Source organism: Suricata suricatta, chromosome 8 (assembly GCF_006229205.1).
Source record: "Suricata suricatta isolate VVHF042 chromosome 8, meerkat_22Aug2017_6uvM2_HiC, whole genome shotgun sequence".
In the NCBI taxonomy this organism is placed as follows: domain Eukaryota; kingdom Metazoa; phylum Chordata; class Mammalia; order Carnivora; family Herpestidae; genus Suricata; species Suricata suricatta.
The window spans coordinates 101013242-101027795 of NC_043707.1; the positions used below are offsets into that span (position 1 = coordinate 101013242).

The following is a 14554-nucleotide window of genomic DNA, read 5'->3' on the forward strand; positions in this document are numbered from 1 at the left end:
GCAGGGGGCACTGCTGAGGTATAGGTAAGAAGGAAGAGAGAAATGGACATCTCTCAGCTTCCTGTGGAATTGTCAAAAACTATTAGAAGAGGGTCTTCCCTTTTTCAAATATGTCTGAGAAATGTTTGGATACAAGTTAAATTGGTTCATTGTCACAGGACTTCTCAAGGCCATTAGTTTATTGTTATTGTGGCCTTTCAAGAGAGCATTAGTGTATGAGTCTTTGATCGGGGAAACTTTTTTATGGAGGATATTGTTTTAAGGAAATGCTTTTGGAGACTTTTTCTAAAGCTGATCTCTATTTTTCCGGATCAAGAAAAATGTGATTGGGCTTGGGTTGAAGTCAAAATAAGACCTCCAGGGAAAGAAATCAAGTCAGATCCCCTTTGGAATAGGGGTGATCATACCTGGAGTTCCTCATTATGCAAATAGCTCAGCAATGTTCTGACTGCATCTGCTCGGGCCCACCCTGAACGAGGGATATTAGGTTGTGATGGCGTCTTTAGCATAATAAAAAGGTCAGAAGTCTACCAAGATTTTTGATACCTTCTCAGCCAGGTTTTGGTATTCCTTTCCTATTTTGCTCCCATGTTAATAGATATAAAACTGTTAAACAGGGTCTTTCTCCCTGAGAGAGAGGCGGACAGATTGTAATTGCTCTATAACCTAGTGGGAAGCTGGTGAAATGCCCCCACAGAAGGGAGTGCTTTGTGGGAAGCCCACAAGGATGGGGTGGCAGGCCCGCCCTAGCCAGCCAGGAGCAGGACAGAAAAGAGACGAGGTCTTTTAGCTCAGATCGAACAGTGACTCTGGGGTTTGGAGTGGAGAAACCTGGTTGGTGGGGTCTCTCCAAGTCCTAAGCTAAAGTTTGACCACATTTTCAAACAAATCTAGAGGAGAAACCTATGAGTCAAACTTGGTTTATACCTCCTACCCTACCCTGTATTGGGCAGAGTAGTTAGGGTTTCTTAATAACTTCTTGTCGTCCGGGGTAAGACTTTAATAGTATTTAATCCATACTTTCATTCATTCTTTACTTAGACTCCCATTTTCAAACCTTAATACTGTGTGTAAATTAGAAACAAGAAATTGTGTTTGGCCTGTGAACAGTGCATGTGACGTGTGGAAGGAGGGAGAGCCATGGTGCTTGATACAGAGGGGACCAAGAGGAATTCACCACCTCTTTTCTTTTTATCAGATCATCACGGATCAATTTGCTGATGTGTCCTAGATGGTGTTTTGCTTTTTTTCCTTCTAAAATGTGTTCTCATTTTTTGAATGCAGCCCAAGCCTAGTACGCCACGTCACGCCACTCCCCAGATCCGTAGCCGAAACCTGGCCGCCCAGGAGCCAGCCAGCGTGCTGGAGGAGGCCCGGCTGAGGTGACACTGCTCGGGGCCCCTTTTAGATAGGCAGAAATGGGACTGCTTTCATTCACACAAAACAAGTAGTTTGTGGGGAGCCTGGGTGGCTCAGTCAGGTAAGCATCCAGTTCCTGGTTTCAGCTCAGGTCATGGTCTCACGGTTTCGTGGGTTCGAGCCCTGTGTCGAGCTCTGCGCTAGCACGGTAGAACCTGCTTGGGATTCTCTCTCTCCCTCTCCCCCACTCGCACTATCTGTCTTCCTCAAACTGAATAAATAAAACTTAAAAAAAAAAACATTAAAAAAAAAAACCCAAGTAATTTGTAGTCATTTGGGTACCTGATAAAGATAGAGAGTAAAATGAATATGTGTGTTTAGAGAGAAGAAAGCCTTCAAGTCTGGGTGAGCTAATGTGGACAGGTTCTTGAAAGAGTAACCTTCCAGCCTACTGCCACCACTTGCTCAAGGACAGAAGGTGACGAATGACTCAGAACACTGCTTCTCAGTTTTGGTGCCCTTTAGAACTATGCAGGGCCCTTTTCAAAATATGAAAGCCTAGATTATCAGAAAACAACTAAATCAGAATCTTTTGCGGGATGAGGTCCATCCCTGTGCTTTGGAGAAACTTCCCAAGTGATACATATCTCTGATGAGAACCTATGAGTCAGGCAATTTGGGTGGAGAAAGGGATTATGAGGCCAAATGAAGAGATTTGAGAATGAAGGTATTCCCATGGATTTGTGATTGGGGTTTCATATGGAAACTATAGATAATCCCTTCCCATTTGTTACTGAGCAAATGGTGACATTTTTCTGAAGTCCTCCTTTCCTTTTATTTATCACCAATTGTAGGCTGCATGTGTCTGCCGTACCTGAGTCTCTTCCCTGTCGGGAACAGGAATTCCAGAACATCTACAACTTTGTGGAAAGCAAACTCCTTGACCGTACAGGAGGGTGAGTCCTGCTGAGGCAGACGAGACCGTCGGGGGGGAAGGCCCCTGCCTGCATATACCACCTTAGATGTCACAGTCAACCAAATGGTCTCTCCCCAGTGTCAAGAGAACAGGCAAAATCGTTGCTCAAACCTAAGGCTTCTGAGGCAGCTGTTGTCCATGTAATTTGATAGGAATGGAAATTCTCTTAGAAAAAAAGGGTACAGCATTGCTTGTAGAAGGAATGATTCTGTATAACCTGGTCCTGCTCTGACTAGTTTGCAGGGTTGGCCCTTCCTGCCCCCACCTCTACATTTCAGGGGTCTGGGTCCTCCCTTCAGCACGTAGCCCCACACCTCTGACTGGCAGAGTGTGAGGCGGAGGCAGCTGGCACAGACTTAGCCCACACGTCTTCCTTTCCTGCCATAGGTGCATGTACATCTCCGGAGTCCCGGGGACAGGGAAGACTGCCACTGTGCATGAGGTGATACGCTGCCTGCAGCAGGCAGCCCAAGCAAATGACGTTCCTCCCTTTCAATACATTGAGGTCAATGGCATGAAGCTGACAGAACCCCACCAGGTCTATGTGCAAATCTTGCAGGTGAGTAGAGCAGTTTGGGCTTTTTGGAAAGTATAGTTTCTTAGTGGCACATGAAAGAGGAAAGGTTTACTTAATGTTGTGCTTATTTATTATGTTTATGATGTGTCAGGCGTCATCCTTTGCACGGGCAAAGAAGGCAGGGACCTCAGGGACCTTAAAGTCTAGAGGCTGGACATTACCTCAGGCCAGGATTTATCAATATGGCAAAAACTGTTTGCATACAGGAGGTACTGTGGCAAACCGGAAAACAGATTAGAGGTAGCTGGAGTTTGAACCTCACTCTCGTATCCATTAGCTATTTTCTTGGAAGAAGTAATGTCTAGGTATAAATTGTCGTACAGTAATGATTTAAAGAGGCTTCTGGGGCCAGCCTGTGGCTCAATTGCATTTCAAACACAGACATCGTCATCTCTTTTGGTACCTTCTCGTCCCTCCAGGTTAAGGTTGAGACTAGACTGGGGCGCCTGGGTGGCTCAGTCGGTTAAGCGGCCGACTTCAGCTCAGGTCATGATCTCACAGTTCGTGGGTTTGAGCCCCATGTCAGGCTCTGTACTGACAGTTCGGAGCCCAGAACCTGCTTTAGATTCTGTGTCTCCCTCTCTCTCTCACCCTCCCCCCACTCACACTCTGTGTCTCTCTCAAAAATAAATATAAGTGGTTTAAAAAGATAAAAAAGGTTGAGACTAGACTGGAAAGCCTTTAGGATTCTAAAGTCCTCAGACAAAATTGCTTCCAGACTCTATTGCAGATTTCACATCCAGCTCAGGGGAATAAAATCCTTACCATTTACCACACCTACCTTCCCCCCCATTGCAGAAGCTGACAGGCCAAAAGGCAACAGCTAACCATGCAGCAGAATTGCTGGCAAAGCGATTCCTCACCAGGAGGTCCTCTCAGGAGACCACCGTGCTGCTCGTGGATGAGGTACGGAGTCCCCACGGGAGCACCACAGAAGCGGCATGGCGCTGGACTGTGGTGTTCGGGAGCAAATGCTGGGTTGCGGGGGGAGTCCTGCCTCCCTTCTTTCATCCTTCATTCATCTGAGCCTGTTCTTTGGTGGAGAGAGACTTCCTTGCTGCTTTCGTGGTGTGACCCTAGAAGCACATGCAGCTAAGAGCAAGGGTGGCAGACCTTCACTCTGGGCCCTGGCCCGGCAGCTGTGTTTGATCCTGCGTCTCCCTCATTTCCTGGCAGCTCGACCTTCTGTGGACTCAGAAACAGGACGTGATGTACAATCTCTTTGACTGGCCCACTCACGGCGAGGCCCGGCTTGTGGTCCTGACCATTGCCAACACGATGGATCTGCCAGAGCGCATCATGATGAACCGGGTATCAAGCCGACTGGTAGGTCCTGAGGCTGTTCTCAAGCTGTTCTTCCAGATCCGTAAGCCGAGTTCTAGAAAATGAATACACGGGAACTAAAATAAATGGGAAAAGTACAAAATGTGATTTCTGAAATGCATACATTTAAATTAAATTTGTCACCATTGCATGATTTCCCACAAATCCCATCTTCTTGGTATTGTGCTACCTGGGCACTCTTACACTGCACAGAGCCCTAAAGGTCTAATAATCTATTAAAAATATTGAAGCACTCAGGGCTCCTGGGTGGCTCAGCTGGTTGAGCATCTGGCTCTTGATTTTGGCTCAGGTCACGATCCCAGGGATGTGGGATCGAGCCCCACGTCAGGCTCTGCGCAGAGTGTGGAGCATGCTTGAGATTTTTCTCTCTGTCTCTCTCTCTGCCCCTCTCCCACCCGTGTGCTCTCTCTCTAAAATAAAAATTAGATATAGATAAAAATTCTGAAGCACTCCCCTGCCAGGCGGTGTTCGAGCATGGAGCGTAGGCTCTGCCCCATGGACCTCATTCACAAGTGTGGTGAGTGAAGCCAGCAGCTGTGCGTGTGCTTATTGGGAGCCCAGGATGCTCCCAGCTGCTCGACTTAGAGCACCTCTTCATCTCCTTCTAAATGATTCTGGTAAAGGGGCGCCTGGGTGGCTCAGTCGGTTAAGTGTCTGACTCTTGGTTTCGGCTCAGGTCATGATCTCACAGTTTCATGAGTTTGAGCCCCACATCGGGCTCTGTGCCGGCAGCGCAGAGCCTGCTCGGGACTGTCTCTTTCCGTCTCTCTCTGCACCTACCCACACGTGGTGTCTCTGTCTCAAATAAACTTAAAAATAAATAAATAAATGATTCTGGTAGAATAAAAGTTGCTCTAAACAAAATGAAAAAATAGTTGAGAACAACCGCTGCCCTGTAGGACATTGCAGGCCGTTGTCAGCAGTGAGAGGGGCTGGGACCCGTGGCAGTCCCGGGAGGAGACGTGCGACCTCTTCTATGGGACTTCGAAGCCAGTCTGGGACTTGCTGGGGGCTGTTCAGCGGGGCTGTCAGAGTGGGCCACTAATGAACTTGTTCCTCTCTCTTCTTGTCTTCTCCAGGGTCTTACCAGGGTGTCCTTCCAGCCCTACACTCACAGCCAACTGCAGCAAATCCTACTATCCCGACTCAAACATGTGAAGGCCTTTGAGGACGATGCCATCCAGCTGGTAGCTAGGAAGGTAAGTCACCCTCAGGGAGCTCCCGCTTGCACCTACAAACCAGGTGGCAAGTCTTTGCTGAGCACCTGCCTAGTGTTGGGTGCTCTGGAGATGAAGAGAAATTTAGAAAGTCCTGTAAAAAGAAATACCAAAAAGTAGAAACAAAATTGGGAAAAATTCCTTAACCTTCTTATCATATAGTTAATTAGCAGGCTGTGAGGGTGGTGGCTAATATACAAATGAAGACCAATTGATTCAGTAACAGGCAGCTTTGTATAATGAAAAGGGCTCTATAGGTGGTCTCGTAGCAAACCTGGTTTGAATTCTGGTTCTAATACTTAATAGGCATTGGAAGGTTGTATGAAAGTTACTTAACAACTTCCTCAGCCTTAATATTCTTTGAAAAAATGGGAATAATAATAACTACCTCCTGGGATTGTTTTTGGGAATTAAATGAGATCATGTCTGTAATGTGCCTAGCAAGGTGCGCACTCCAAGACAGGTGTGAGGCACTAGACACCTACATCCTCCAAGTCACTGGGAGAATGTCAACCAAGACTTCTCCAAGGCTGCCGAGGAATAAAGTAGGTTTTAAATGTCTGCTTCATGCTGAGTGCAAGAAATCACACATCCACGGTATTTCAGCACTTAAAGGAAATATAAACTTTTTCTGGTTCTTCTTAGTTGAAATGATCTGCATTCCAAATGCCTATAGTAGCAGCACATGTGACACCAGCTCAGAGCTGGGTGCTGAGGTAGAGGCAAGCCAGACACGGTGCTTGTCTCTAAGCTTTGCTTTCAGGAGCAAGATCCACAAAGTTACCATCTGACCTTTCTGTTGTGTAGTTTTTCACTTCTGCTATCATGCAGTTTCTAGACGTTATTATTTTTCTCTCTCTCTGAAGGATCCTTTTTTATGTTGTTCTGTTTATTTAAGGTTGTCTTCTCTCTTTTCCTCCAAGACGCTTTTGTCTGTTGAATCGGGTCTCTGTCCTGCACGGTTGGAGATCTCCCTCAGATTGTCTTGGTTGTCCACTCTGGTGTCTGAGTAAAGATTATAAAGCTTTTTGGGAGCGCTGAGCACAGGAGTGGGGCTTGTTCACTGGGAGCTTCACTGTGGGGTAATTGATTGGGCCAATTTCAGTATCTCTGGTTCCTTCCCATTCGGATGGGCAGATTTCCCAGAGTGGGTGTCATGTCCTAGCTGGAGGGCAGTATTCTGGGAGTGGGGGAGGTAGGCTGGAGTGGAGGAGGGTGGAGGTCTTCAAATCTAGCAGGGAAATAGTAGCTGTTTATATCTAGTGAGGGACAGCCCCTCCCCTGCAGTAATACCTAGTTCAGAGACGCCTGGTTCAGAGACTTGTTGTTTATCTTTATTTGAGAATAAGTCTCTGAATTCATGCCATGGCAGAAGAGGGATAATCTCCCAGACAAAGAGTTTTATGGGAACAGTATAAATTACCAAGGCACAAAATATTTTCACAGAGCCCTAAACCTTCCTCAGTGGCCCTAATGTTTACCCAACAGCATGAAATGGGGGAGGGATCTAGGGCAAGGCTCAGCAAACTTTTTCTGTGAAAGGCCAGGAAGGAAGTGTTCTAGGCTTTTCTTATAATGGTCTCTGTCACCACCATTCAACTCTGTCCTTGCATCTTGAAAGCAGCCATGCACAGTATATTAAATGAATGCTCACAGTTGTGTTCCAATAAAACTTTTTGAATATCCAAAACTCGTGGCAGTCTCCAGTTTCCGGACTCCTAATCTAGGGTATCCGTTTCTAAACTTTCAGCCAGTCCTCCTTATTTTAGCCAAACACATCCCTTTACCTCCAGTTCTATTGTCTGAGCATTTTGAAGATACTTCGTGTAACTTAGATTTGTTCCTGGATTCCTTAATAATGACTTAGGAAGTGGCGTTCTCCAGTCTGTGGAGTCAAGCACTACGCTGCAAACTTACAGAATTGTATTTGCTACTCCTCTCCTGTTGCTTCCCTTTCTTTTAAGGTTCTTGGTTTCAGAAGGCATCACATTTACATGCTGTTTTTACTCAGAACTCTTGCCTGTCATTTCAAACCTCTCTTCCATTTCTTTACATATGAGGAAACCTATGTATCTTATGTTCCAAATCTTATATGAGTCTTTGTGGATCTCGTTCTATTGATTGCTGTTTCTCATGCATATGTGGCCTTGTTTCCTTGTTTCTGTGTCTTGAATTTTTTTTTTTTTATTGTATGCTCATGTTCCTTAGGGCTTTCTCTAAGAATTAATTGAGGACTGGATTGAAAATAGTTCATTTAAAATTTGTGTTTTGCTTCTGTCAGTTACCAAGGGCCACTGTCAATTGGGACCATTTTTAAACAAAATTCTCCACTTGGGATTTTTAGGAGACACAACAGAAATTTGGGCTACAAATCCATATGAAGGCTTATAGCTGCAGATTGCTTTTTTCATCTACCTAGCACCGAGATCTAAATAGGCTGTTTTTCTTGCCTTCGCTTCTGCATGATGGGTCTTTCATTCACCCTCATACTGAGTTTGTAATGGAGGTCAGAGTCCAAGTTTATACAAGGTCTTCTTTCTGTTAGATTCCATGTTGGGTGGGTCCCCGCTTTTCTTTTGTCTCCTGTACCCCAGCAGCAGTAAAAAAAAGGGGGGGGGATTTATGGTCACCAAAGTTTGTGGATACCCCCAGGGCAAGAATTGCTTTGGGTATTTTCTTGCTTCCCAGGGTCACCTGTTCACTTTGTTGTTTGTTCTTGGCAGTAGCTCTTGAGTCTGTATTACCAGCCACTGAGCGGCACTGCCTCACAAGGCAGCGGTGATGGTGGCAGGAGGGAAGAAGGGATAGGTGGAAACATGCATGGGACATCTTTACCAACCGGATATGGAAAATCTGAGAAGGGAAGAGTATAAGCTGATACTCATGTTCTTGTCTTGGGTTACTAAAAAAGTGACCTTTATCTAGAATGTCTTAAATTTGTATTCTGGAGGGGTGCCTGGGTGGCTCAGTCGGTTAAGCGTCCGGCTTTGGCTGAGGTCATGATCTCATGGTTGGTGGGTTCAAGCCCCGTGTCAGGCTCTATGCTGACAGCTCAGAGCCTGGAGTCTGCTTCGGATTCTGTGTCTCCCTCTCTCTCTGACCCTTCCCTGCTCGTGCTCTCTGTCTCTCTGTCTCTCAAAAATAAATAAAAAACCTTAAAAAAAAGAATTAAATTTGTATTCTGGAAACTAAAAATATATACAAAACATTTAAAGACTCGGTATAATCTCACTTCTCTCAGGTGACTACTTTTAATCTTGGTGTGTTGTATGTGTGTGTCTGTGTGTGTGTGTATGTATATAGCCTATACAATTTGGTCTTTTAAACTTAACATAGAATTTTGGAAGAAAGTAAACATTTCAGGATGTTGTGAGGCAGGACGTGCCTCTGTGAAATTTAAAGTGCAAGTGTCTTTCTGAGTCTGCTTGGGAGAGAGTACAGGAGTCCCCGCGAAGGGAATCTGCACATGGAAAGAAAGGAGCCCCAGGGGGGTTGTGGGCATTGTGGGTTGGCCTGATTCATCTAACCACAGAGTCCTCTGTGTCCTCCAGCTTTTGGCCTCTTCACTCTTTTTTTTTTAGGTTTTATTTATTTATTTATTTGTTTATTTATTTATTTATTTATTTTGAGAGAGAGAGAGAGTGGGTACACATGTGCCACATGAGGGGGGAAGGGGCAGAGAGAGAAGAAAGAGCATCCCAACGTAGGGCAGGAACTCACCAACCAAGAGATCATGACCTGAGCTGAAATCGGACGCTCAACCAACTGAGCCACCCAGATGCCCCCATATCCTGAATTTTAAATAAAGCTGAGAATCCCTGCCCATTCCGTTATGGATTTATCTGTAAACCCAAGGTAAAGGTTTGGACTCAAGGAAGAGTCCCAGGGACAGTGTAGTAATTTGTACCCGGGCTTCCACCAGGTTGCCACTGGGTCTGAGTACATAACTTCAGGCTTAAGCCCATCCCGGCTCTGCCTTTCCATTTTAGCTGAACACTGTTGGTTTTTCTCCTGGGCTAAGATGGTAAAAGGAACTCAAGGAATAAAATATTCCATCTCGTAGGTAGCTGCCCTTTCCGGAGATGCACGGCGCTGCCTGGACATCTGTAGGCGTGCCACAGAGGTCTGTGAGTCCTCCTGCCCGAAGCCCGGCCCCCCTGGCCTGGTCACCGTGGCCCACCTGCTGCAAGCGGTCGATGAGATGTTTTCGTCCTCGTATGTCACTGCCATCAAGTAAGTTGCTTCTAATGGATGTGGGTAACAATACTGTACTATGATTGTGTAATTTGGTAAGTATAGCTGCAAAGGCGATTATATTACAATATATAAATGTTTCAGAGTAACACGTCGTAAACCTTAAAAGTACATAATGTTATATGTCAGAATGTATTCAGTTTTTTAAAAAGTAAGATTCTTTTGCTTCCTGACCCTGAAACCTTCCTTGGAAAACCCCTGGAGAGGTCCGCATTCTGGGAAGGCCATCGACGTTCTAAGCTTTCATTCATTCAGAACTGTATTTACTGAAGACACTGTCCTTTTCCCTCCCTCCCTTCTTTCTATCTTTTATTCAAGTAGGCTTCGCACCCAGTGCAGGGCCCAACTCACGACCCTGAGATCAAGATCTGAGCTTAGATTAAGAGTCAGACGGTCAACCAACTGAGCCACCCAGGTGCCCCAGACACTGTCCTTTTCTTAAGGGGCAGAGTCTACAGAGCGATAGAAATGCAAATCTGGGGCACCTGGCTGACGCAGTCGGAAGAATGTGCAACTCTTGATCTCAAGGTTGTGAGTTCAAGCCCCACATGGGGTATAGAGATTATGTAAATAAAAGTTAAAAAAAAGAGAGAGAGAGAAATGCCAGCAGTGCAGTAGTAGAATCGTGACCGCTTAGTGAAGTAACATGCTATTGGAACAAGAAGAAGGAAGCAGCTCTTCCTCTGAAACTGAATGGTACGCTCTGCTCATGAAATGAGCGTGCTGGTGGATTTCCAGATAATATCTGACTTTTCTCTGGGCCGGTGGTATAGCCACTTATGAGAATTCACATCTCATTTTCTTTAAGAAATTCCTCTGTTCTGGAACAGAATTTCCTGAGAGCCATACTTGCAGAGTTCCGCAGATCAGGACTGGAAGAAGCAACATTTCAGCAGGTAATTGTTCTTTTTTTTTTTTTTTTTTTTTTTCAAATCCTTCTAGATTTTGGTCTTGGTGCTTCTTAAATAGGTGGGAATTTCAATCACTGTGTAACAGTCTTTATTTGTGCCAACTTATTGTGTTATAGAATATCAGACCAACACCTATTGTTAAGTGATACTTTATTTTAGTTAGAAGAGACAGTTGGCACCTGGCTTCTGCATATTAGATTGAAGGAGCGCCGTGTGCCAGACACTGTTCCAGGAGTAAGAGATTCAGAGAGGAGTAGGAACTAGAGTTATGTCCCCAATAAAAGTCATGGTGTGGTGGGGACAAGGCTCTCAGGATGGCCCTTTTATTTTATTTATAATTTTTTAAATGTTTTATTTATTTTTGATACAGAGAGAGACAGAGCATGAGTGGGGGAGGGGAAGAGAGAGAAGGAGACACAGAATCTGAAGCAGGCTCCAGGCTCTGAGCTGTCAGCACAGAGCCTGACACGGGGCTCGAACCCACAAACATGAGATCTGACCTGAGCCAAAGTTGGAGGCTTATCTGACTGAGCCACCCAGGCACCCCCCGTTTTATTTATTTATTTATTTTATTTACTTATTTTGTGTGAGAGAGAGAGGGCAAGAGGGCCAGTGAACATGAGCAGGAGGGGCAGAGAGAGAATCTTAATTTAATGGAAAATTCCATTTTCCAGAGTCCCGTGTGGTGCCCAGTCTCATGAACCATGAGATCATGACCTGAGCCAAAATCAAGAGTCTGACACTTACCTGACTGAGCCACCCAGGTGCTCCAGAATGACCCATTTTTTCTTTATTTTATTATTTAAAAAATTTTTCTAAATGTTTATTTTTTTATCTTTATTTTTTTTAACTTTTTAATGTGTTTTTATTAATTTGTTTTTGAGAGACAGAGAGAGAGACAGCATAAACAGGGGAGGGGCAGAGAGAGAGAGAGAGACAGACAGAGCATTATTGGGGGAAGGCAGAGAGACACAGAGAGAGAAGGAGGCAGACAGACAGACAGACAGAATCTGAAGCAGGCTCCAGGCTCTGAGCTGTCCATACAGAGCCTGATGCGGGGCTCTAACCCACGAACCGGGAGATCATGACCTGAGCCGAAGTCGGATGCCTAACCGATTGAGACACCCAGGTGCCCCCAGAATGACCTATTTTAAAAACAAATTCGATCAATCCAAACATTCTTTGAGCATAGTCTTAATTAAATCAAGTAAAAGGACTCTCTAGGGCATGTGCCTCACAGGTCTGTTGAAAACTAGGGTCCATAGGTAATGGGCTGCCTTAGAATATTGTTGAAGGTGTTTGAGGGCGTACCTGGGAGCGTGTATGTCTGTGTGTGTGCGCGTCACTATGTTTTAGACATATAAATGGAGAGGCCAGGAAAACATTTTCCTTCCAGCTATTTCTTTACTTCCTTTCACATTTTCTTCTTTAAATTCTGTTTTAGTATATGTGCTGCCAAATTGAGCACTTTAAACTGTTTTAAACATTTAGGTGTTGGTTATATTTGCCCATTATTGTTCTTCTAGAGCCTGAGACAGCTCTTCTGTAGAGAGCGGCTTTCATTCCAGTTTGTAAACATTTCCTGAACATCTGCAGTGTGTCAGGACTGTGATGTGATCCAGCAGCCCTGAGCTGAATTGGTCAATAGCCCTGCTCCTGAGAAGCTCCCTGGGTGGGAATGGGGGTTGGGGTGGTTTATAAATGGAACAGAGAGGGACCAGGAGGTGCTTCAGGCCTGCGGGGCCCACAGGGGCGCTTTAGGAATCTATGTTTCCCATTATCTCCCTGCCTCCCTTTATTGTGCAGCGTTCCTCCTGGGCCATTCTGCTTTTCCAGAGGTCATGCTTTGGCACCTATGTGCTTTAATCTGCTAAGGAAAATGCCCTTGTAGTAAAATTTAACCTGAATTATGAAAATCTCAATTGGAACTCTCAATTCTCCCTGGGGACTAGGATTGTTTGTATGAGTGATAATTACTAGATATTTTATATCCATTAACACATGAAGGATGTGGCAGTGTATTTAACAGATGAAACTGAAGCTCAAAAAGTGAAATCACTTACCCAGGGTTGCATTATTTAGGTGATTGGTAGAACCAGGATTTAGACCTGCTCTGATTCCAAAGGCAGAATAGCATTTTGCCCCTGCATTTGTGCCCCAGTGAGGCACCGGTTGATGCCCTCAGGGTATTGAGTATCCTGGATAAGAAGTATCTGACTTTCCTAAAAGAAGAAATAAATGAATGGGTACAGAATCAGGACTACCTTTCCTCTTAAGCTTTCTGGCATCTGACCTCAGATTTGCTTCTTGTTTCTAGGTCTACAGTCAACACGTGGCACTGTGCAGAATGGAGGGACTCCCGTACCCCACCATGTCGGAGACCATGGCAGTGTGCTCTCACCTGGGCTCCTGTCGCCTCCTCCTTGTGGAGTCCAGCAGGAACGACCTCCTCCTCCGTGTGCGGCTCAACGTCAGCCAGGATGACGTGCTGTACGCGCTGAAGGAGTGAAGGGCTTTGCCAGAAAGGACTGTGATCGGCTGTCTAAAAGAGCTTGATTTCCTTTTTGCAAGCACATCAGATTGTAGCAAAATATACTGAATGGAAATGGCTGTCATGTGTTTTGGAATTTTCCATTAAATTTACTTTTTCTAGAGTGTTTGAGAAGTTTGCAGTCATTACAGACCTCAGATTATAAAACCGAGCCATCCTTCCTACTACAAGTCGTCCTTACAAGTTTCATTAGTGGCCCTACCATTAATCTAAGGTGACATGGTAGACACACAACTATGTATAAATATGTATGTATAAAATGGATCTGTATAAAAGAGTTGTGGGAGAGTATGCAAGAAATTGGTTACATTGGTTCCCTCTGGGAAAGAACTAGATGGCTGCAGTCAGGGTTAGAGGAAGACTTACAGTAATGGATCTTACCTTTTGGACAATGTGAATATAACACACTTAGTTTATAAAAACGAACTTGGAAATAATATCAGTGACAAATAATCCCTACCAACAAATAGCTAGAAAACAGAATTTTTAAAAGTTACTTATCATAAAAACAAATATTTCAATAAAAAACGTAGAAGGCACAGAAAATACAAGGTATCAAGAAATATATGTAATGAAGATATATAATTAATTTCTAAATACAAATCTATTTTAGCCAAAATCTTGGCAGGGTGTTTTGTGTAACTTTGCAATTCTCATATTTATATTTCCACCCAACAATGGAACAGACATCTAAAGCCTCCTTATGATGTTAATGATCATTCCAGGAATGTTTGACCCAAATCTACTGATAAGAAATTCCCAGACAAATCAAAGTTGAGGTGAAAATATTAGGCAAAGCAACTATTCCTATTCAAAAACAGCAGTATCCCAAAAGACCAAAAAGCTATGGGAGAATAGGGAAATGAGACAATAGCTAAATGCACTGTGTAAAACTTGACTGGGTCTGGATTTTTTTTAATGTTTTATTTATTTTTGATACAGAGAGAGACAGAGCATGAGAGGGGGAGGGGCAGAGAGAGAAGGAGACACAGAACCGGAAGCAGGCTCCAGGCTCTGAGCCAGCTGCCAGCACAGAGCCCGATGCAGGGCTCGAACCCAAGAATGTAGATTTGACCTGAGCTGAAGCCGGAGGCTTAACCGACTGAGCCACCCAGGCACCCCGACTGGGTCTGGATTTAAGAGATATAATTATAAACATAATTTGGGGCTGTAAGTTATGTAAGTATTATGTAAATGTTAAACTTTTTGAGTGGCAGATATTGTGGTTATGTAGGAGAATGCCCTTGTCCTTGGGAGAATTATGATGAAATCTGAGTAAAATAGAATATCTGTAAATCTCAATTCAGAAAATATATATATGCACATATATCTCTAACTGCATACAATGGAGGATCAGTATCAGAA

General features: G+C 44.4%; 1 protein-coding gene across 1 annotated transcript in view; it reads left to right on the plus strand.

Moving 5' to 3' along the window:
* Nucleotides 1-13295, plus strand: part of ORC1 (origin recognition complex subunit 1) — a 33314-nt gene extending 20019 nt beyond the window's left edge. The window contains exons 11-19 of the mRNA XM_029947849.1: nucleotides 1285-1382; nucleotides 2214-2315; nucleotides 2723-2894; nucleotides 3711-3818; nucleotides 4089-4238; nucleotides 5336-5455; nucleotides 9537-9706; nucleotides 10536-10623; nucleotides 12956-13295. Of these exons, the coding sequence (XP_029803709.1) occupies nucleotides 1285-1382; nucleotides 2214-2315; nucleotides 2723-2894; nucleotides 3711-3818; nucleotides 4089-4238; nucleotides 5336-5455; nucleotides 9537-9706; nucleotides 10536-10623; nucleotides 12956-13147 (1200 nt within the window). The 3' untranslated portion in view covers nucleotides 13148-13295. The remainder of the gene's footprint in view (nucleotides 1-1284; nucleotides 1383-2213; nucleotides 2316-2722; nucleotides 2895-3710; nucleotides 3819-4088; nucleotides 4239-5335; nucleotides 5456-9536; nucleotides 9707-10535; nucleotides 10624-12955) is intronic.
* The last annotated feature ends 1259 nt before the right edge of the window (nucleotides 13296-14554 follow it).